The 23,755-nt window shown below is 37.5% G+C and overlaps 1 protein-coding gene across 1 annotated transcript; it reads right to left on the bottom strand.

Moving 5' to 3' along the window:
- Positions 1–1,392: 1,392 nt before the first annotated feature.
- mfsd2ab (MFSD2 lysolipid transporter A, lysophospholipid b) lies at positions 1,393–16,261 on the bottom strand. Its single transcript, XM_026929626.3, has 14 exons — positions 15,933–16,261; positions 13,806–13,931; positions 11,729–11,853; positions 8,852–8,975; positions 8,673–8,751; positions 7,356–7,519; positions 7,145–7,235; positions 6,375–6,493; positions 6,103–6,186; positions 5,182–5,265; positions 4,883–4,995; positions 4,657–4,800; positions 3,488–3,664; positions 1,393–3,051 (listed from the first exon to the last, which is right to left on the bottom strand). The coding sequence occupies exons 1-14, from the start codon at positions 16,014–16,016 to the stop codon at positions 2,997–2,999; spliced, it is 1,569 nt and encodes a 522-aa protein (XP_026785427.1). The 5' UTR covers positions 16,017–16,261; the 3' UTR covers positions 1,393–2,996.
- Between the last annotated feature and the right edge of the window lie 7,494 nt (positions 16,262–23,755).

The raw sequence follows: 23,755 nt of genomic DNA, 5'->3' as shown, positions 1-23,755 counted from the left end.
CAGGGTGACTAATCGATGAAGATGCTGCTGCTGCTCTGCTCCAGCCACTAGATGGACCCCAAATGCAAAATTTTGATCGTAAATGGCTTCAATCACTTGAATAAGTCAGTTTGTATATGAATTGATAATGATTAGCATTAATAACAACACAACTTGCCATATTTTATGTCTGTCAGTCTTTATATTTATATAATTTACTTTTGATTAGAAAAAAATCCATTGGCAATATTAACTTGGGAATGTTCAGATATTATCACTTTTACCACAATCTGAATATACAGTATGGCTGTCTGCTGATGCTCTACTTCTGCTTTGAGCTTTCTAAACTTGACTTATGACTGAATGATCACACGTGGATATGGGGGGAAAAAGTGCTTCCTCATAACAGTTCATGAAGTAATGGTGTAGTGTCACCCTTACTTCAGTGGATAAACTGGATAGTGTAGATTTGGACCTAAGAACTTCTGCTGTAATCATAAAGATTGTCCTGTGCTCGTGCCAGGATTCTTATTCACAGTAAAGTTATTTCAACACTTAATACTGACTTTATAGTATACAGGATGATTTATAATAACCCTACTAGGTGTACCCCAGAAGAGGAAGGGTTCTTTTGAGTCTGGTTTTGCAACTTATGAGCTCCAGTGTATATTATTAAGGATAACTTGAAGATCATTGAAGATCATACACATACGTATAAGCAAGATGATTTTAAATCAAATGGCACTGACATTTGACAGCAGCACACAGCATCTGCATTACTTAAATCAATATAACAATCAGAAAGTCGTTTTATTTCTAGACGCAGACAAATTCTTTAGATTTTTTTTAATAATAATTTCTGAGTGTGGTCTTGATGAAATTATATATATACATATATATATATATATATATATATATATATATATATATATATATATATATATATATATATATATACCATATATATATATATTGCTGATTGAAATACTCAGCAAACTAAAACTGACATGTTCAAACTTTAGCAATCTACTAAAGTCAGATTACTTAGAATGTGACATGAAATGTGACATGAAGCTAGTCAGAAATAAAATTGTGGGTTAAGGTTAGAGTTTGAATAACAGTCAAAGTCTCCACTCTCCAGACATGATTCGAAGAAAGGAGGGAGTGACAGCAAGAACTTTAAGACAAGTAGAATTCATAGAGGGAGATACTTTTAAAATGATATGGTTTTGTTGAACATTTTCATATTTTCTCTACTTGTGATATTGAAGGGGCATCTGTGAAAACACACATACTAAAAGGTCTTGCTGCTATGAACTATATTTGTTGCAAATTTTTTGCACTTCTTTGTAATATACATAGAGGAAAAACTACAGTTAAAAAAAAAACTTACAAAGATCATACAAAACTATAAAGAGTTAATTAGCATTTATTAATCATTTCATTGGCAAAGACTTTAAATAACTTCACAAATGAGTTATCTCTTTCCGCAATCATTAACACCTAATACATTTAAACACTGTACAAACATTCTATACATATATACATATAAATATGTACAAAAACAGTCCTCAGTTGAATTCTTCTAGCAGTAAACCATTATGAACCCCATCGCTGGTTGAAAGTCAGCAGAAACAACAAAAACAAAATCTTCAAGAGATTCATATGACATGTGACAACATACAAATGTATATTCAGAAGTCATCTCAGGTCTGAACAAAAAGACGAAATGCACAAAAAAATAAAAAATTCTGCAATTTAGGATCAAATCCAAAGTTGGCTTTTAAACGTCACAGCAGATGCTTTCCTTCGGTCCATGTTTACAAAATCACTTTTAAATAAACAGATACAGATAATGGGATTTGAATCCATTATAACAATACTTAAATAAAACACTAGTGCTTCCCTTATGGCATCTAAGAACTTTTGGCAAGCCAGCAGATTCACATGTACATGAAGAACAAACACAATGAAATAACAGTGATGAGACGCCACAAGAATCTTAAATGTAGAGACATCAGTTAACTCCGGGAGCATTTTTTTCTTTCCCTTCGAGAGGCATAACACAGATGTTGACATGACCAAACCAACACAATATTAAAAATATTAAATAATTAAAGAGCTTCATTCTCCTCATATTAGAGGCAGTCGACTATGCAGGACCAACACTGTCCAAGTCAATACACCAAGATTCAACATCCTGGTAAATGAACTGGGGGAAAGAAACTGCTTTAACTGTGCAAATGCTGGAATTTAGCCCACAGCAGGGTGCGGTTTAAACTTGTCTTTTGTTCAAATCCCACAATTGCTATTTGCACAGAGATCAAATGTTGTTTTGGAGTCCAAACTAGACTGACAGTGTACTTTGTTTGTCTACAAAAAAGGTTGGGGATTTGAATTAAATATGCACAGATACTCCGTCCTACACACACACACACACACACACACCCCTTTATTCTGTACACTGTAACAATGTAGTGTAGTATACTGCTTGTATTTTTAACACTACACAAGTGCTAATTATTCCTTGTAATGTATAAAGTTGTTTCATGTATTAAAAAGAGGTATCCTGGATTTGATGAAATATACTTGAATTTCAAAAAAGAACCATAATGTTAAGTTTCTCCCCATCATCAGCCAGGTGGAGAACAGGTTAGTGCAGTGTGAGTGCTTTGTGCTTTTCGAGTTCAGGACACTTTATAATTCCATTCCGAAGAGTAGCACTGACATAGGCAACATAAACCTCATATCACATTTCAAGCTTTTGTGCATGTTTACAAGGGAAAAAAAATTAAGTCTTTTGGATTGCATGTAGTTGAGCAGCTTTCAGACACTGAAAGGCAATGTGACCTGGATCTTTCAGACCCTCCATTTGAGGTTCTTAAGGAAGCAGTTGTCACGTGAACACCATTGGGTAAACACGATTGGCCTGAATGCCTCTGTGGACGATTCATTTGCCTCTGAGGGTCCCGTAGGTGGTCGTCCAATTTGAAGGCCCTCTTTAGAGTTCTGTGATGTTACAATACATTGACCAGCTCAGTTTCTGACGAGTCTGCTTCTGACTCCATCTCCCTAAAGCAAGAGATAGAGAAATCATCAGATAATGTTCATAATATTCAAAATTTGCAAAATGAAGTAACATTTTAGTGGTCCTACAACTGATACAGCTCAGCAGTAACATTATCTTTCTAATCGCTCTAAGAATGCTTTCACACATTTTTGCTTTCACACTTTTTTTTATTTGGACAAAAAAGCTAGCCAGAGCACCATCTGTACTGATATGCATGACATGCATACTATAATCATAACTATCTTATCAGCCCAGCTAGTACTGGCTAACAGATTTATTAAATATTTATTAAATATGATTAAATAAAATTGGTTTAACTCTGGCAATGAAAAAGCAAGTGTGAAAGCACCGCACCATAACTCTAATATATACAGTGGAATCTTTAAAAAAAAAAAAAAAAAAATGTAGGAAAGGCGTGTGTGTGTCTGCGGATTTTACCTTTGCTCGATGAGCAGTTTGCGGTTCCCCTGCCTCCTCTCTTCATTAATGGGATAAGTGGTAAATATGATCAGTCCTATGATGATTAGTGCAACTGGAGCAGCAGAAACCAGAACTTTCAGTGTAACATCCACCGCTGTTGGTTGTGTGCAGCCTCTCGTTACATAACCAGCAAAACTTTTGGAAAGAAAAAGAATGATTTAAGAAGGATTAGTTACATATTAATGCTCATCCAGTTTAAGCTAATCTGATGATGAGTCATACACAACGGTGGGTTTCGTGTGAAAATGTCTTCACTGAGATGCAGCGTACTGATCGCATCTCACAATCTTGCATTTTTCACTAATCTGATTGAGATCAAAATCAACTGCCCACGTTTTAAAAAGAATTGTGATGAGCCTCATCAGAAAGACAGCCTTCCATGTAAATGCTTTTAGAGTAGTTGTATTTCTACTAAAAAAAACTGGATGGGGCTTGCATCATTTTGCAGTAATATGCATTTTCAAAAATTATATCATAACCTGATAGAATTTGACCACATTAAATCACGCAAAGACACATGTAAAAAACAATAAAAGATTTCTGTGAGCAAGAGACATCTCTTGTTCCATCACAATTACTATGAATAAAGCTTGTCGTTCATGTTGCCTCCTTTGGCAGAAGAAAATAATATGTATGATAGAATAAAATAGCAGCGTTCTCCAATTCATCCAAAAACTGGAGTCCAGCAGAGTTTTGTGATTTTCCTGCTCAAAGACTTCTGATTAGACTCCAGGTTAAGCAGTGAAACTAAGCTGGACTCTGGCCCTCAAGGACTGGAACTGGGGAACCCTGGTCTGTGCCAATCCTACTTTTGACATCTAATTGACTTCTCAGACCTAACCTAGCTAGCATTTTTGCAAATAATACTGAAGCATTGAGAATTATGTATGTTTATTAATACAAGGTCTAAATGCAAGAGCCGATCTTTCATTGCCCAGAAAAAGATTGCGTGTGAATACGAGTGTAAATTGAGCCAAAAGTTGAATCACACAGCTTGTCAGAACAGAAGTGGCATAAAAGGCTTTTCATCTGCTCAATATCCCTGTAAAATCTCATTTCAAAGGCTCTTGAAGGCAGAGAAAATTAGAAGAATTGTTCAGGATGTGTGATTGTGCAGACTGACTCACTCGAGGCTTAGAGTTGAAATTCCCAAAGAAACTCCTGAGGCAAACTTTGTGAAGAACACGTAGAAGGAGTAGAAGATGGCTTCATGCCCCTGAGATTCAGGATTCTGCACTTTGAAGTCATCAACCACATCAGGAAGCATGGACCTACATACACACATATACACAGATTAGTTTACGGCAGCAGTCTTGGTTAGCATCAACGGTTCCCTTACTGACTGACACTCACCAGGGTAGGAGGAAGGCAGCAGCAATGCTGACTCCAGCAGCAAAGGCATTAATGTATGTCACGATGAGATTACTTTTCAAAAGGACCACTGCGATCAAGAATGGAATCACGATCTGCAGACATCACAAACATGAGCACTGAGAATTACTACCTTCATCAGGCATGAAGGCCACCACATAGTGCTCCGAGATAATTAATCTTGGCCAACTGCAATATAAACAATCACATCCAAAACTACGCTCACTATTTGTAAACACTGCCACACCTCACACCTGTTAAATGGTCCTGCCAATACTTACTGTAGTCCCAACATAGACGGCGGTTTTCTTTCCAAATCGAGTAAGGAACCACTGCCAGAATGGGATGGTGAGTGTGGCGGAGAGCTGGAGACAAAATGGAGTAGAAAAGTTTAGAACAAGGCTAAGACTGTTCATTTCCCAGATCATGAATTTACTTTTAAGAGCTTCATAACTGGCTTTTCATACTAGTAAAGCCACTGGGAGGAAGACAGTAATCACATGGTGAGGTTAGTAATGTTGATGTACTAGAACTGGTGCCTCATTCTTGGTGAAATTATGCTCAGACATCGGCTGTGCGTTTCCTTTGACTAAAACCTTTGTGTCAAAAGTGTCCGTGTCTACTCAACATGCGGCACGCAGGTAGAAAGGATTCTGTTGTAAACAGAGGTCCGTGAATCCAAATTCCATGCTGAAACACTACATTCGCTGTTAAATGGCTTTAAATCAGAAGTAGTCTTTCAGCAAGTAGTCGCTTGCAGCAACTAGCCAAACCTGATGTGTCACTTAGAGTTTACAGTATTATAGATCTACATGACATGGAGAGGCTAGAATTTAAAGTGAACCTTGATGGAGTTACATAGAATGATTATTTAATGTGTTTAATGGCCAAATAAATATCCTTAACTTTCACCAGGAAAGTCTCTATTTTACATACATATTTTATTGTGTTAAGATATTTGATCCAAACACTCATCTATAACCATCTAAGAGCAGTTAACCAACTAAAGTCACATTTCTGAGTTCAAAGGCATCCTATTTGTTTACTCCTTGATTTAAAAAAAAAAAAAAAAAAAAAAAAAAAAAAAAAACCCATGGTCTCAGCTTCCTATACACATGCACAAGATGGTCACAAAGCAATATGTTCATTTCATCAAATGCTGGCTTCAAAAATTGTGCTATGAACTTAGGAATAGCGCTTACCATGACGACTAGTAGGATGTTCTGAAAGTCATCTCTGAAGCCAAGGGTGTAGGAACAGAACAGAGCAAAGTTGCCCTCCAGGAGCTGCACAAAGAAACATTAAGACTTATAAAAACCTACTTGCAAATCCTAATTAAATAAAACACCAGCCAAAGATAGCTAAGAGGTGCCATGGTGGTCTGAGGCTTTTGCCCCAAAAATGAGGCCAAAAAGTGGCTGAACCAAATCCCACAAAAACAAACACCTTCCTGTAAAGCAGGAATAACACTCACCATAAAAGCCAGAGAGGTGAAGAGAAAGCCCATCACCAGCTTGGCGTATGGACCATGGCCCATTACTAGACGGATGCCACGGAAGAAGGACATGCGCTCCGTTCGGACCTTTGCGGTTTCTGCCAAAACAAGACAGGACATTTTAGAGGCTGCGGTTGTGGTTATGTTAAATGTAATTAATGTCAAATGTAATTGAGTCTCAAGCTCACCCAAACTCTCTTTATAGCATAAATACTAACACACTGTGTATGTGTATGTGCATGTGTATGTATATGTGTATCCATCCAACAGCATGTGAATTATTCAGCAGTAAACACTCTTGACTGAAGGTATACAGATCCCATTCTGTGCTCTCCTTTGCCCTGGGCTGATCCTGCTCTACAAAGACTACTTTGTTAAAAAGTTTTAGCTCAAAGTGTCCTGAAATAAACTAGCAAACCGCAGCACTATCTCTTACAGTGGACCCCTTTTTCAGATGCATCTCTGTCAATGAACTCCTCTCAGTTTTCCCAGTGCCATTCTTAGGCCCCAAAACTGACCGAGGGCCAGCCACTGCCTCAGAGTAACCTGAGACCTGTGGAAAAGCCAGAGTCCACCAAACAGAAGATGCGGTCTGAATTAAACCAAACTGATCCCTACTTTAAACCTGTGGGTATGACTTACTCTCTACGGAAACCATCTTTGTTGATGTCCAAAGAATATCAGGGTGTGGATGGGTACACTGAATGAGAAATAATGCTGTGGAAACATTGACAAAACTTCTGGCTCACCTTTGCATTCCTTTACACCACAGAAGAGTGTGATGGCACAGAGGACATACATGGCACAGATAACTCCTGAGGCGATCATGTAAGCCTGTCTCTGAGAAAAGAACATGGGTGGGGTTACGTGTTAAACATTTCCAAGCAAGGATAATACAAATCTTTAATTCAGGTCACTCTTCAAAAACTCATAACAAAGCCTCAAAGCTCTGGGACTTACTGTGTCTTCCAGGGAAATATGTGGTTGGCTGATGTTGACTTCAAAATTCTCAGAAGTGGAGTTGATATCATTTCCAACTGGTATACAGGGTGCATTGGCCATTCCCACGATCTGGCCTTGGATTCCAGTGCCAATGACAGTTCCCAAAACCTCCACAGTCATACCTGAATGGGAAACGGCAATGATGAGGCTATGTATGGAGCAGAAAGCTAATGCATTATCACCGTGTGATATCTATATATCTATATATATATCTATATATATATATATATATATATATATATATATATATATATATATATATCTCATATATATATATATATATATATATATATATATATATATATATATATATATATATATATATCTCTCATATATATATATATATATATATATATATATATATATATATATATATATATATATATATATATATATATATATATATATATACACACACACATAATTATATACACACATATACATACACACACACACACACACTGTACGTATAGATCACATTCTCAAATGTGATGTCAGAATCACCAGATAGTTTATATTAATGTGCTCCTTCTAATAGCTCTTCACTGGTAGCATTTCCATAATAACAGTGTTTATAACAATTATTTTGTGAATCCATTTAAATATTAATGAGCCTACAGAATGAACCTTTTTTTGTAATTATGCTACACTATGCTTCTATATCACATAAATCACAGAAGATGAAAACTGTCACTTATTCAAGCAAGAAAAAAATGTCACTGATGACAAACATACAGACTTCACATGTCTTAAGCTACCAGTCTTCACATAGTTAGGCTAAATTCTATATGGCGTCCTATTCACTACAAATGTAGGGAGCACCGCACAGCCATTGTAGAAGTACACTATACACTCATACATACTATACAGAACATCATTTGAGATTTAACAGAAAGATTCTGTTACGTACCTGTTGGAAATTGTTAACTACTACCACTTACATAATTTTTTTTTATTATTATTATTATTATTAAATTAGAATAATTAAAACTGCAAAACCTATGCAATAAATGACATGCATTTACAAATGACTTTTGGCCAAACGGTTCAAAAGACATGCTTCAGTAGCAGAATAGCAGAATAATGTGGAATCTTAAACATCTGAATGTGGGTGTGCTGCTCTGAAATACATAAAACATGTTCTGACTGCCCTGTCTCAGCGTAGTGTTTTATGATGAATGAAAACATTGGGCTTTAAAGGGTGGCTCTCTGAATGAAAATTGTATTTAAGCATGACTCAATCCCTCACTGTTACTGGCACGTTGAAGTACTTACGGTAGGCTGTGGCTGAATCTCTCTCCTTCTGTTCTGAACTGATGAACATGGTGAGGGCTGAGTATGGCACATGGAAGCACTGTAATGCAAAAACAGGAAAAGAGAAGAAAGTTAGTTCTCATTCAAGCATGCACTACAGGTAGTTTGCATGCAGAAGAATAGCGCTGGATGATACACACCGTTTGCAGACTCTGGAAGAGGCAGTAGAATATGAGGTACCAGAGGACTTTGCCCTGATCAACAGGAGGCACGTACCAGATGAGAAAGTAGGATATGACTGCAAATGGAGTAGATAGAATAATCCTGCAAAGAAATGGATATGAGTACATTGCAACACAAGTTGTATGAGCATTGCAATGCAAAACCTGAAAACCATTCAATCTTCAGACAAATCAGGGTTTAATTGTCAGATTTAATTTGCAGATGTAATAAATCCGCTTTAATTTGCTTTACTTCCATTATACAAATTCAGGAAAAATTCACAGACAGCGCACAGCATATATCCCAAAAAGGAGAACCGTCCAAACCCACGTGACACTAATGCACAATACTGTCCATTTTGTCATGTCCTGTGTCTACTTAGATTCAGACGTAACATGGTCAAGAACGGTAACTGAACATTTCATTATGAGAAATGTCCTGAGTCACATCCTGCAATTGCTGCATATTTCCGATGGCACAACACTCATCTCGTTGTACGTGAAAGTAGAGGATGTAGGAAGTAAAGTGAAGGGTGGACTCATTTCACCATGAGGAGCAAACGTTTAGGTGAGTACAAGAAACTGGTTTAGTGAACAGGTTTGTAAAGGATGTATTAGGTCAGGGACAGAAATTAACATACAAGCTTGTGACTCACTTGCTATAAAAGGATCAAAAGATATTCTCTAGCTGTTTTTGGCTAATACACACAGACACAAAAACCCCACAATGACAGTACTGTCTAGCATCTGTCTGTTTCACATAAAAGCAAGTCTGCATTTCCCTATGAGTTTATCCTCAGTCACATATAAAATAACACAAGCATGTGTTAAACTGATTATTGCTTTATTGAATGCACTGATTTATTACAGCTCCTGTAGTTTCAGACATTGTCCTGGCATTCTGTGTAAAAATTTGAAGCACTACAGTTGCATATCAGCCACACCCACACTTTTTTGTTCTCCACCCTCCTCAAATTCCACTGCAGCATGCAGATTGGAGCACGATGGTGCATTTTAGTTTTCTTTTCCAATATTTATTCACTAAACCCTTAAAAGGTACCTAGTATTTAATAGATCCTGCCCTAAGAGAAAAAGGCACAGGACTATGTTTAATTGTTGCTACAGCTACTCGCTGTTTGATGACTAACATCTATGTGTCGTATTATATTTGAACTAAAGTAACCCTGCAGAGGCTCCTCCTGCCTTTCGAAAGTCCATGGCTTTGACTGCCTCTGGTTGGAGGAGAAGCAGTGGTGTGTTGTAGGCTGGACCACTCATGGCTTTGGAATTTGAATGCCGTCACAGTGCTCATCCCCCCCTCCAAAATGTAAATCTCTCTCTCCCCGCTCCCCCTCCCTCTCTTTCTCTTTCTCCCTCTCTCTCTCTCCTAAACCAAGCAGCCTTAGTGTAGTATCTTGTATCGGTCACATGACTTCTTTTCAGATTTTCATATGCTGATGTAGAAAGCTGGAAATACCATATTTTTCCTTTGCATATTAAATACTTTAAAGTAAAAAAAAAAAAAAAAAAAAAAAAAAAAAAAAAAAAAAAAGCTAGTATTACAATATATCTAATCAGAATTATTCACCCTTATTTAAACCGCATTAATTTCAAACAGTTATTCCTACAACCATAAATGCGATTCCATAAAACAGGAAAGAAAATCCTATTTGTGCTTTAAATCGTCTTGTCCTACCTATGGAAAATGAATGGAGCAAGTGATTGGGAGAGCTTTGAGAAATCATTCACTAATTTTTATGCCCGTCCATTCCCCAGAAACAATTAGCACGCCAACGGCTAGCTATATGTTCCATGAGTCTGCTAATGAAACAGGCGTGTTTCTGTGGCTAGAATGAATCAGAGAAAGGGGGATGGGCACTTCCAAGGTCGGTGACCTCGGCACAAAATTGGAAGCAGTAATGTGGAAAAAGCATCAACCCAAGCGAACAGCTCTGTCCTTATCCAACTCACAAAGCCAGGCAGGTCCTTTTAAATGTTCCAAGAGCATTCCAGTGTTCTCCAAACCAGATGGTGCACTGCCTCACGACTTTCCCCACATTTTTTGTGCAAAGGATTAGAAATTAACAAAGTTTGTTTAACTGCCACATTCCATTAAAGTGGACAATACACCCATACTCTAGCAAAACTAAAGGCTATATCCAATCCCTAAACAGTCTTCTCACGCAAGTATCAGGTGCAGATATTTATTTTAGCACTAAAAGATCTGGCAAGACCCAGTGACTTGGCAAAACCTTTGTTGCCCTGAATGCAATTTAATCACTACTAAAAAATTCCTTTCCCCATCTCCAGTCCTCTCAACCTTCCAAAATCTATAACTCAGCCTCTAATGAGCTTTTAGTCTTTTTCACAGAGTCAAGGCCGCCAACTAACACTCTCCCATGACATTTCAAACCCAATGGAACGTATGAACATATGTCAAGTTTGACAGAATCATGTGAGAGATCCTGCAATGCCATCTACGTACAACCCACGCCCCCGAAGCCCTGTTCCACTAAAATAGCCTCATGGAGCGAGTTCCGTTATTACCCACAGTGAATCGAGGGGATGGTGTTAAACTTAGTAAACCAATCATTCAAAACAGAAGCTTCAGCAGGGGCTCATCCCAAAAATAGTCCTGCAGGGCAGCTTTACACATGGGAATTCTTCTACAGACACCAATTTGAATCAGGAAGGGAGGGAAAATTTAAATCTTATTCAGACACCAATATGAGGGTTAGAAAAGCACCCAAGATATTTGAATAAAAGGGGAGTAGTTGATGTCTAATGAACTGCCCATTTGAAAACAGCGTGGTAACAAGAATGACATCAAGAAAAGAAGAAGAAAAAAAAAATTACCATGGCATCATCCTCCCAAATCTGGTCCATGGAGACCGGCTGACCAGGAATCCCACGGTGGGGTCGGTGATGGCATCCCAGGCTCGCCCCACAAACAGGATAATGGAGGCATAGAATGGATCCAGCTAAAGAGCAGAGAGGGGAATGATCAAGGCCTTACACAAACGGAGCATTTGAGCATCAATAAATATAATCAAAACAGACAGCACACGGGTCATAATCCAGAGCACATTAACGTGCTAATTGAGGAGAAATTTAGAAGGAATGCGTAATCATGCTTTAGAGAAGCAGACACAGCATTATGCACAATCCCACTGTAGCCCTGACTAGTATTTAACTATTATTAGCATAAACAGAAAATACTTATAGAAGTCTATATTGCACAAACAGTTATTACAGCTCTAGCTAAAAAATAAGGCCTGTTTGATGAAGTTAATATGATTAACCTTATTGCCTCACCTCTGTAAACAGTTACTGTTTACTGCATCAAGAAAAAGTCCAACTGAACAGTATGACTTTGTTCAAGGATTCATCAGACTTTTTTTGAAGCAATGCTGTGAAATTTCAGTACCATTTTTAGTCAAAATTCCCATCCATGAAAGGTGTGGGGCCTGTTATCACCTGAAAATGATTAGGAAGCACCCTTACATTTTATACTCGGAGATTGGATATCAGCTTTTGAGTTCTTGTATGTAAATGGTGTGTTAAGAATAACCTGTGTTCTATTTAATGTTCAGGGCCTGGCACATTTTTGACTGAGAGTTGTACTGAGAGATATATATGATCCTTAATAACACTTCTAAAAAGTGCCAATCCAAGTGAAATGCAAGACAATGATAAAGATTTTAATAAAGTATAACTACCCTGAGCACAAGGACTTATTCGAATGGAAATATGTACATCACACATGCCCTCACATATGCAAACAAAGTGCTTCCCACGGGTACAACTGATCCATCTTTTATTAATACAAATGCTTTGTTCATGAATTTCCCCCAGAATATGCTACCATACTATCATAATGCACAGCCCTGATTGACTAAATGTTGTGACACAGCTGTACAAGGCTGAACTGCAAATGAACTATAGTGACCTTTTGTAAAAGTCAGAAAGTACCCAGAGCTCCAGTGTGACCTTGAAACATTTGTTCACCGAGTGTTCAGGGACAAGTAGCTCAGTGGGCTATTTTTCCAAGTGTATTTTCCCAGTCTACAGTGCCAAACTGACTGGACTGACTACAGTTAAACATTCTGTCAGTCTGTACAGCATAATTAGCAGTTTCTCAAAGTCCTGAATGGACAATCGTAACTCACGCTGTAGGAGGGCTTTGCTTGCTTGCCCTTGGAAACATAATAAATGCCAAACTCTATTACAGTGCTCTGTGAGCCACTGGTATTTGTGTGTAATCTGGCCAAGAAGTCTGATAATTCCATAGTAGTTTCCTACGTGTTGATTGCATAGAAGAACTTAATTCAAACTTATTAATTTTCCATCACAATGCCTCCATTGTGTGTGTGTATGTGTGCGAGATGTGGCTTGTTACTTTGTTGGGAGTGGGGCCAAGGGGCGTTATTTGCACAAACTCGCTGGCCCCTCAAGTTAAAATACAAGCTCATAAACTGGAGTATGAGTGCCATTGGGAAGTCCAGAAGTCCATTAAGAACAAAGAAGGTGTAATAGGAACAAACTATTGACTTTTTGCTTTTGTATTATAAATGTGTAACTTTATGGTTCTAGTATTAGTACATGAACCAACTAACAAATTACAAATGTATATCTTAGCCTGACCTCAAGCATCAACGTTGGCCTAAGTGCTGAGCTGACATTTCACACGTGAACAGGTGTTCTTAACAATATGTGATCGTGTTTGAAAAACCACACACCCCAAAAATTCCCATGTGAATCATGTCATTATAAAATGTGTTTTTTCTGGATAGGGTGCTTCAAGGTGGTCAACCTGAATTCCCTTTAATACTTCTTCTCAGCATTTCCATAAGCACATAAAGTAGCTCATGGAGATGCATGCTTTCTCTCTGGAGTAACTAATGACAAAGCTTTAAAGGAGCATTAAACTCACCAGAGCAACATCCAGGAGATAGATCTGGAGGAAGAAACCCAAGGCACATCCTGTGATCTGATAAGGCGCTCCGCCTATAGCATAACACAGCTTATTGCACACCGATAAGCGACTTTTCTCCTCCCTCTGGAAAAAAGAAACATCACAATTCAAATAAATTTCAAGTCTGTATGTCGAAAGAAAAAAAAAAATGTACAAATAAGACTCAAAAAGAATTATATATAATACTGGATGTATTAATGATTAATGATGGCCAAGTGCTTGGTTTGCTATTAGAAACACCACTGCCGTGTAGATTAGACACACACTTTTCAATATTTTCAGTTGAGATAACTGACAAGTTGCAAGGCAAGATACTTTTGTAACAAAAGCCAAATGAAGTTCTAATCATGCTGTTCAATCAGCATTATAACACTGTAGGTGTTAGCCAAGGGGGTGAAGAACGTGTACAAGCTTACAGGTGTCACACTATTCTGAACTGATTATAACTTGTGTGCATACTTGTGACTCGTGACAGTTTACTGAGCTCATATTGACTGGCAAACACCACACACACTTTTTGTCACGCAGTACACAAACACACACCCTTGGGGACAAAGCCAAGCAAGATCCAGAATCAAGGGTAGGTGTAGGTGGTCTGACATATTGCAGAACATATCAGCACGGATAAAAATTAACATGACGATCATCACTATAAAGTCAGTACATCTTTAAGGTGCACTGAACTGGACTTAAAATTCGAAAGGCAGAAAGGAAACCAGTAAACCAAGTTCTTAGCCTAAAGAGGAACTAATGAACCACGTTCCTAGCCTAAAGAGATTCAACACCCTGCTGTTGGCTTGCTGGAAATTCCTCACTTCTGCGTAATGTCCGAAACAGATGATCGAACTTACATAATTCTGTCTCAAATGTTGAAGGAATAGGAGATTAACCAGTCCGTAAACAACAAAAAAGTACCACGATCCATCATAAAACCACTAATGAAATAGTTATCACTCTGACTGATCTGACCATCAATCTGCAATATGGTGTGACTGTCGCACGACTACATTGATATCAATGATGCCAAACTCAGCCTAAGCAATTTCAAGCATTTTGACATTTCACTACTATTTACACCAACCACAACACACTCTACACACATCTTTCACCACAATGGGGGCAAAACAGCACCTCAGAGCACATGGAGCCTATACTGATTAAACCTGGAGTGGAATATTAACCTGAAAAGCCTCAGTTACGTGGAAGGGTTTGGTCATGTGCAGTCACACCTTCACATCACTGTAAATAAATATTTGCAGAGGTATTATCTCAAATTCTGTGATTAAAAAAATAAATACTACACACTTCATTTAAGCGGGATAAACGTCCTTGCGCTTGCTTTCCATTGATAAAAAGAAAAGCACGAGGTGTTGCAACAAGTAGATTAAACGCCCATGCAGTTCATTCATTCATTCTCTTTCCTGGCTGACTCGGGACAGGAAGGGGTTCAAAAAGTTTTGGTGACGTGAGCGCGCGCCACTCGGGCATATGACACGTAGCACATCATCTGTGCCTCTAAACCACATCTGTACACGGAAACAGAGCATCACGTGGTTCGCTTTCTACATACACATATATATACACACACATTTATATATACACACATACACATTATATATATCATTTTAGATAAGCCGAGGTGTGTGTATGTAAATAGAAACGATAGCTATTTTAATAATAATAATAATAAATAATAATAATAAATAAATAAAAGCTGAAAAGAAATAAAAGCATTTCAGTTCACTGATGGAGATAAAGAAAGCGCGGCACTTTTGAAGTTCAAACGCCCAGTGATCACATAATCAGTTAAATAAAGAAATAAATGAATGAATAAATGAATAAAGAAAGAAAGAAACAGGGCTTATTTAGCAAGCTGATTAATCGGAGCTGTATTAAGAGCTCTGACTTGCTGCCTGCTTTGGCAAACCCCACGCCCATCCGCACAGGGCTGGAAAATCAATCAACCACTGGAGTCCTTCAGGAATCCTGTTACTTAAAACCTCTGGGTTAAACCCATGTAGATGAACTTTCATTCAGCATTTCGCTGTTAATCAGTGTTCGTGAGCCTTATGTTGATGTGATTACCGTCTTTGCTGAGATCTGTTGCGACTCGGCTTTCTTCAGCAGACTGGCGTTGGAGTACTGCTCAGCTCCCTCTCCTCTGGCCATCCCAGCAACACTGCTCTCTTCTAGTGCTTTAGAACAACGTGTAAACGCAGCGAAGCGACCGCTGAAGCTCCACCGTCTTGTGTGTTTGTTTTAAGTGTAACTCTCCCGTGAACGCCGCCTGGAACCTACTACACGTTAAAGTGAACGCCTCTGCGAGCCGGCTAATTGAAATACACCAGGGTCCGTCCCTCCATTCGTCTTACGCCTGTAGCTCCGCCCACTCACACATCGCCCCATGCATCGCAGCGAATCGTCACAGAGGCTCGGCGTCTGGAGCGCGCTTTACGCAGACTTCCTGTGATTTAATGGAGCATGGTGACGTCAGGTCCAACGCCACGTACTGCCCTCCAATAGAGGAGTCATGTTTGGGGCATGTTATCTATCTATCTATCTAACTATCTATCTATCTAACTATCTATTTCAAGTTTTTTGACTGATATCAGGGTGTGCCAAAACTCATACACTTCATACTCTTAGCAGGGTGATGTTCATGGCAGTATTTATTAATTTATTTGTTTATTTGCTTGTTTGTTTGTTTGTTTATGTGGCCATGTCCTGGCCTGAGCCTCATACACTAGCAGGGTGGTGTTCTTGTCAGCATTTGTTTGATTGATTTATTTGTTTGTTTGTTTAATTGATTGATTAATTCATTCATTCCATTTTTTTTGACTGACATCCGGGTGTGCCCTGACCCAAAACTCATGCACTAGCACGGCGGTGTTCATGACAATATCTATCTAGCTATCTAGCTATCTGACCCTCATACACTAGCAGGGTGGTGTTCTTGTCAGCATTTGTTTGTTTGTTTGTTTATTTATTTGTTTTGTTCGTCAATGTATCAATTGATTTATTTGTTTGTTTGTTTGTTTAATTGATTGATTAATTAATTCATTCAATTTTTTTTTTACCAACATCCAGGTGTTCCCTGACCCAAAACTCATGCACTAGCACGGTGGTGTTCATGACAATATCTATCTATCTATCTATCTATCTATCTAAGCCTCATACACTAGCTCGGTGGTGTTCTTGTCAGCATTTGTTACTTACTGAACAACTGTCCTCAACAGTCCTTGTACACTAGCAGGGTCATGTGAAGGGCTGTATGTATGTGGGTTTTTAATTTTTGTATTTATTTTTTTATTTTTATTTTTTTAAATCCGCATCTGCACATACCATGGTCTGAGCCTTGTCTACCGACTCCAAATACATTTCTTCATAACCATATTTAAACTTTATTTCTTCATTTGACATTTATTGAGTTACATTATCTGGCATGACACTGACTGCAAGGCCATTCCAAAAAGGCAGGGTTATTACAGTTCACAAAAACTAAGTGCAGTTAAAAGTGTGCCAAAAACAACAACTAAACTAAAGCTAGAAATATTGCCTTCAAAGCAAATAAAATGAAAGCAAATATAAATAACATGGCCCTGCGATGGGTTGGCAACCTGCCCAGGGTGTGCCCCGAGTTTCCTGGGATAGGCTCAAGCTCCCCCTGTGTAGGATAAGCAGTATGGAAAATGGATAGATGGATGGATGGATGAATAACATGAATTTTCATTTTAATTTTTTTTGTGCAACATTCACATGAGCTGAAGTTACACTCAAATGGCATAGCTGGCTTACTTTTGCTATGAGTATTGTGTTTACCCTGGGAAACTCAGGGAGATCTACTGTATTATCACTCAGATGATGTACTAAAGCCACCACGTAATGATTTGTGTTCTTATGTTTACACATCATCAAACAACCATTTAAGTATTGCCCAACACCATGTGGAAAACATCAGTCATCAGTTTTCTGCAGTAGTATAATTTTGAATAGACCTGCATATTAAACTGCAAACAGCAGACGTGACACATCAGTCCACACTTTACTAGTAACCCATGTTAGATTATTATGGCACCTATGGCAGTATGAACTATAACATGTAGATATTGGTTATATCCATATATACAGTCAAGTGAAAAAATCAGGACACCCCATGAAAACCTGTTTTTTTTTTTAACATAGTTAAATATATGGACATTTGATCTTCATTTTAACAATATTGGGAGATTCAAGTAATATAACTAAACAAATAAAACCAAAGAAAAGTCTTTTTTAAATGATCTGTAACATGTAATTTGAAAAAAAAAAAAAATTCTTGTGAGGAAAAAGTAAGGACACCCCCACATTTATTTGTACTTAAAATGGCTAAAATTACCTACAGGTGTATCACATCCAGTGCAAACTATTAGAACATCGTTACAGAGCATTTTGAAGGAGGCTTGCCTTATATAAACCTCAGACATTTAGTTTGGTTTTGCTCTTAATTGTTGAAGTAAGAGGTATCACCATGGTGAGATCCAAAAAGCTCTCTGAGGCCTTCAGAAATAAGATTGTTGATGCTTATGAGTCTGGTAAGGGATATAAAAAGGACACAAAAGAATTTGTAATCAGCCAGTCCACTGATGAAAAATCATTTACAAGTGGAGAACATTTAAAACAACTGCGAACATGGCCAGATCAGGCCATCCAAGCAAATTCACCCCTAGAGCAGACAGCAAGATGCTTAAAGAAGTCTCCAAAAACCCTAAAATATCATCACAGGACCTACAGCAAGCTATGGTTTCGGGGATGTGGAACATGTGAGACCATCTGTCAAAAACCTGAAGCTGAAGCGGAACTGGACCTTGCAACATGACAATGACCCAAAACATTCCAGTAAATCCACCAAGGACTTGCTGAAAAGTAAAAAATGGAGAGTTCTGGAATGGCCAAGTCAAAGCCCAGATCTAATCCAATGAGATCCTGTGGGGTGATTTGAAATGGGCTGTGCATGCAAGAAACCCCTCAAACATCACACAGCTGAAAGAATTCTGCATTGAGGAGTGGGGGAAACTTTCTTCCAGTCGATGGCAGAAACTGGTAGATGGCTACAAGAAACGTCTCATTGAGGTTATTTCAGCCAAAGGGGGAAACACTAGCTATTAGGGTGTCCTAACTTTTTCCTCAGTTGAAATACTCATTTTTGTTGATTTTTCTTTTATTTAATAAGTGAAAAAAGTGATTTCTTTTTTTTGTTGTTGTTTACATGCAATTACGTCACTTTCATCTACAGGTACAAATTAAAACAAGATCAGAAATTGACATGTTGACATTTCTTAATAAAAAACTGAATATTTAATGGGGTGTCCTAATTTTTTCACATGAGAAGCCTAACTATCTAACTAGGTTAGGACATTGTGTTCAGGAAGATTCAGTATGGTGTGAATTATGCGTTTGTGTTCTATATATTAAAGCTTTGTTAATGTAATGGGGCTCAGAACTGGGATATAAGTTGTTTTTTATGTAACTTTAACATCACAGTTCCAGTTTAAACTATTAGTTATATTTTAAAGAATTAATACATTTTTAAAATGTGAGCAAAATTGCTTGAGAAAGAATTTTCAATACTGAGACTTTGATACTTTGTTTTTTGTCTCACTCTGATTTTCTCTAGCTGAGAACATTAGTGTTCTGCTTCAGTCCAGCAGTGACTATTCATTCCTTACTCATTCCAGAAAACATGTATCAGAAATGTATCATGTGCAGTGATTTTCCCAAGCAATAATGCCAATAAAACTTTAATAATAATAATAGCCCAACTTGATTTTTAAATGTATATTGTTATGTGGGACATCCTCACTATATAAAGAATTAAAAACACTTTGAAGAAGAGCTTGGTCCATGATCCATGGTCGTTCAAATTCACTCATTAATCTTAAAAGACTTCAATGAAATCAGCATATTAGGTACTGAAAAGCATATCAGTCTCAAAGCAGTATCACCTGTCTGTCATGAACACAAAAGATTTCTCCTTTCGAGTATAATATTTGAGATGTTTTGCAATGTTTGACCAATAGAGGCAAACATAAGGTGTTAGTGTCACCCCAAATTAATGTATAGATTGTTAAGAATTTATCAGTAATTCTTTTTTTTCCATCAATATCCACAATTACATTTCTAATGTGAATGTCAGATACAATTACTAGTTAACAGAAATTAAAATGGACTACGCTGTTACTGAATTACTGGCTGGAATACTAGATACTTTTTAAGTTAAAAAGTTTAAGAAAAAAAAAGACCATTAAATTGAATAATGACTTACATTGCCAATGAACTTTACTATTACTGTATTGCCTGGAGCAAAGTCCATAGCAATCATCAGACGAGGTTTTCAGCTGATAAAGATATTCATATTAAAACATATTAAATTTTAATTCCATCCATTTTAATTCTATCCATATATTAAGTTTTACTCCAAGTGACTTGTAGATATATGATAGTGGTCAGTAACTGATCTTTTTTAAAAAGAAAAATAAAAAACAAACAGTAACTGATATTGAAGTATATTTGAGAATACATTTTCAGAAAATTATTTTAATATCTATCAAATATCTAATATTTAATATCTCCTTAAATTATTCATTAAACCTTTTATAAATGTACATACAAAATGATACAAGAAAACAAAGCAAACCCTTGTTTTTATTAGTCTTAGCCACAGCAAGGTTCACATGTTCACCTTTTAGTTATGTACATAACCTCGAGTGAGCTATGAATGGCTGTCAGTGTTAGGCAAAGCCTAGATGTCCACGTGGAGGCAGCAATATTTACTCTCTCAGTTAAGATCTGATGTCACTGAAGAGACAAGATCATGCGTCAAGTTCATACAGACCAAACTAATCAATGTGTGTCAACAGAAGATAAGATAAGTTTAATCAGAGCGTCTGTTAGTGTTGATACCGGTAATGTTTTGTCATAATATTGCATCACTGTCTTTGGGTATTTGTTTATTCATTCAGATTGCTTAAGGAAAGACAGCCATTAAAAAAAATGAATTTTTAATAAATACCACTGATCCTGCTTGAATTGACTTGGCAGATGCCATGAGGTTTTGGTCCAAGTTACATTAAACTGCAGTAGCATTAAAGCAGCATCACCTGACTCCAGTGTAGTAAGTAGAGCTTATGAGTGGGTGGGAGTCAGAGTTATAGTGTGAACATCATAATAAAACTGTGCTATTTCCAGTAATCTGAAGTCTACAGGGAGCTGAAAACCATTATGTATTTTATAACAGCGGTTACATTTGGTCAAGGTCCTCTAGTGACTCTTGAGGCATGCGGCCAAAAAAGACAGAATGCACTGCACATCGTAAGTGTTTGTGGTTAAATAGTTACATGCAAGAGCAGTTCGCCTGGAACTAAAGATATCAATTTCAGAAAATTTACTCTCATTATATTTGCCCATTGCATTGTGTATTGCCCAACTACAACAGAATATTGACCTTTAATGAATTACAGAACATGCAAAAGAAAAAAAAATTCCCATTAGGTCTGACCATGAAAAATGCTTTCACACTTTAACAGCCTCTATTATAATAACATTGTGCCAAGGCTGTACTATGTGTGTGTGTGTGTGTGTGTGTGTGTGTGTGTGTGTTGGTGTCTGCTCAGTTGTGTGCATTCTATACGAATCCCCCAGTTCAATTCAATTAATTAATTAACCCACAGCTTATTATTTACCTACCCATGTTAAAGCATATTAAATTAAGAGGCATGTGAAACTAATACACGGAGTAAAGGAGGTACAGTTAAGTGCAATAGTTTGCATTTCTCATCCCTTAAGAAAACATTTCAAAATTAAATTAAATTATTTTTAAATTTACAATAAAAAAATAAAAGAAAGATCATTTTAATAGATGATGAAAGACGTTTAAATAAATGATGAAAAATCATTTAAATAGGTGATCCTCTCCGCCTGCAAACCTGATTTGACATTTGATTTGATTCAACATCTGGCCTTGCACACAGGTCCTGAGAGTTTAAGAGGTTAAACTAAATTACTCCTGCAGGGGATTTTTGAGGTAGACCTGAAAATATAAATAATAGAAGTCATAAGACATAAAAGCATTAGAAATGAGAACAATAATAGGAAGCCACACATTAATTAAACCTATAAAAGTTAAAACAATAAGAAGAGGCCAATATACTCAAGACAGTTAAAATCCACTGATCTTTATATGGTTTATATGGTTTTATTATTAAAGCTGTTACTGAAAAAGAATGAATGGATGAATTCATTCATTCATTTTCATTATTTGTACTCATTAAGTACAGGATCAATGGTTTTTATGTGACCTTTCACCTACTTTGAGGCGCTGAGTGTATCAATGTGACATAACAAGAATAGTCATGGTCTTTTATCATACAGTACCTTTTATTGCCTTTGCTCACAAGCCACTGTATGCCAACACACAGCAAAGGGACAAATCATGGCAGTGAGGAGGGGTGTGTGTGAATGTGTCTGTGTCAGGAAAGCCAAGGGCCAACGCTATACATAGACACAGGTGTTATGGAAACTCACGAGGAAAGGTTTGTGTTTCTGTGTGTATGGTATGTGCACTGTATCCCACCATGACCACATGGAAAGCACCAGCTGTCTTTGTTACTGTGTGGGACAGTATGTACATACTGCTTTTCATTTGACAATTGAAAAAATATTGTTTATTTAACTATTTTTTTTTTGCCATTAATAATGTTCTGCGTACCAGGTCAGTGTGTAGTAACCTGAAGGGTAGGCTGCATGTAGATGAGATTACCCAAAGTATAAATATATTCACAAAACAGGTAGGCAAAACAGGAATAACCATCCTCGAATAACAAGAAAACAAATCAGAACCAAAACAAAAGCACAGGAGGAGGAGCAGTAGCAAAGTATGTCCAACACAAGCTGCCTCTGAAAACAGAAAGCCTAACCCTTCTATCCAGAAAAGCAATTGCGGGCACCTATTCTGCTGCCTAACATGCAACACAGGAAAATAAGTCAAAGCATAACAATATATATAACACTATATGGCCAGAAGGGTGTGGACACCTGACCATCACACCCATATGTAGTTCTTCCTCAAACTGGTGCCACAAAGTTGGAAGCACACATCTGTATAGAATGTCTTTGTATGCTGTAGCATTGCAATTTCCCTTCAGTGGAACTAAGAGGCCCAAACCTGTTCCAGCATGACAATGCCCCTGTGCACAAAGTGAGCTCCATAAAGACATACTGTGCCAAGGTTGGCATGGAAGAACTCAAGGGTAGGGCCTGCACAGAGCCCTAACCTCAACACTAGTGGGATCACTTGGATTGCTGACTGTACGCCAGGCCTTCTTATCTGATCTCACAAATTCTTTTGTGTCTGAATGGGCACAAATCCCCACAGCCACGTTTCAAAGCCTAGTGGAAAGCCTTCCCAGAAGAGTGGAGGCTGTTATAGCAGCAAAGGGGGACCAACTACATATTAATGCCCATGGTTTTGGAATGGAATGTTCAATAAGCACATATGGGTGTGACAGTCAGGTGTAAACATACATTTGGCCATTTAGTGTACAAATGTCTCAGGCACTGATGGCTAAAATAAGTGGACTATAGTCTTTAACTGTGCACCTACACGGTGGACAAACAAGGTAGGAATGTCTTATAAAGGGGTATACAATATCCTTTGATGGGTGGGGTAGAGGTGGCTGACATCTACATACCTACATAGTCAGCATCAGTAATTGTATACCTACATAGTGCAATTATATAGTAAACATACCTCATAAAATGGCAAATCATTGTAAGTTAACGACAGGTGAACCTAATAAACTGGCACTGATTTTATACTTGACAATGATTTGTCAGATGACATACACACACTTTTTTATACTTTGCCCACATGA

This window comes from Pangasianodon hypophthalmus, chromosome 23 (genome assembly GCF_027358585.1).
Source record: "Pangasianodon hypophthalmus isolate fPanHyp1 chromosome 23, fPanHyp1.pri, whole genome shotgun sequence".
NCBI classification, from domain to species: Eukaryota; Metazoa; Chordata; class Actinopteri; order Siluriformes; family Pangasiidae; genus Pangasianodon; species Pangasianodon hypophthalmus.
Note: the sequence above shows the minus strand (reverse complement) of the source record. Positions and strands in the feature narration are given on the sequence as shown.

Excerpts from the sequence above, each read along its gene's own strand:
- mfsd2ab (XM_026929626.3), bottom strand. The coding sequence starts at position 16,016 with ATGGCCAGAGGAGAGGGAGCTGAGCAGTACTCCAACGCCAGTCTGCTG. Across the intron at positions 8,976-11,728 it reads TTTGGGAGGATGATGCCATG|GATTATTCTATCTACTCCAT; the intron begins GTAATTTTTTTT and ends ATTTCTTTGCAG. Across the intron at positions 3,665-4,656 it reads ATTTCAACTCTAAGCCTCGA|TTTTGCTGGTTATGTAACGA; the intron begins GTGAGTCAGTCT and ends TCTTTCCAAAAG.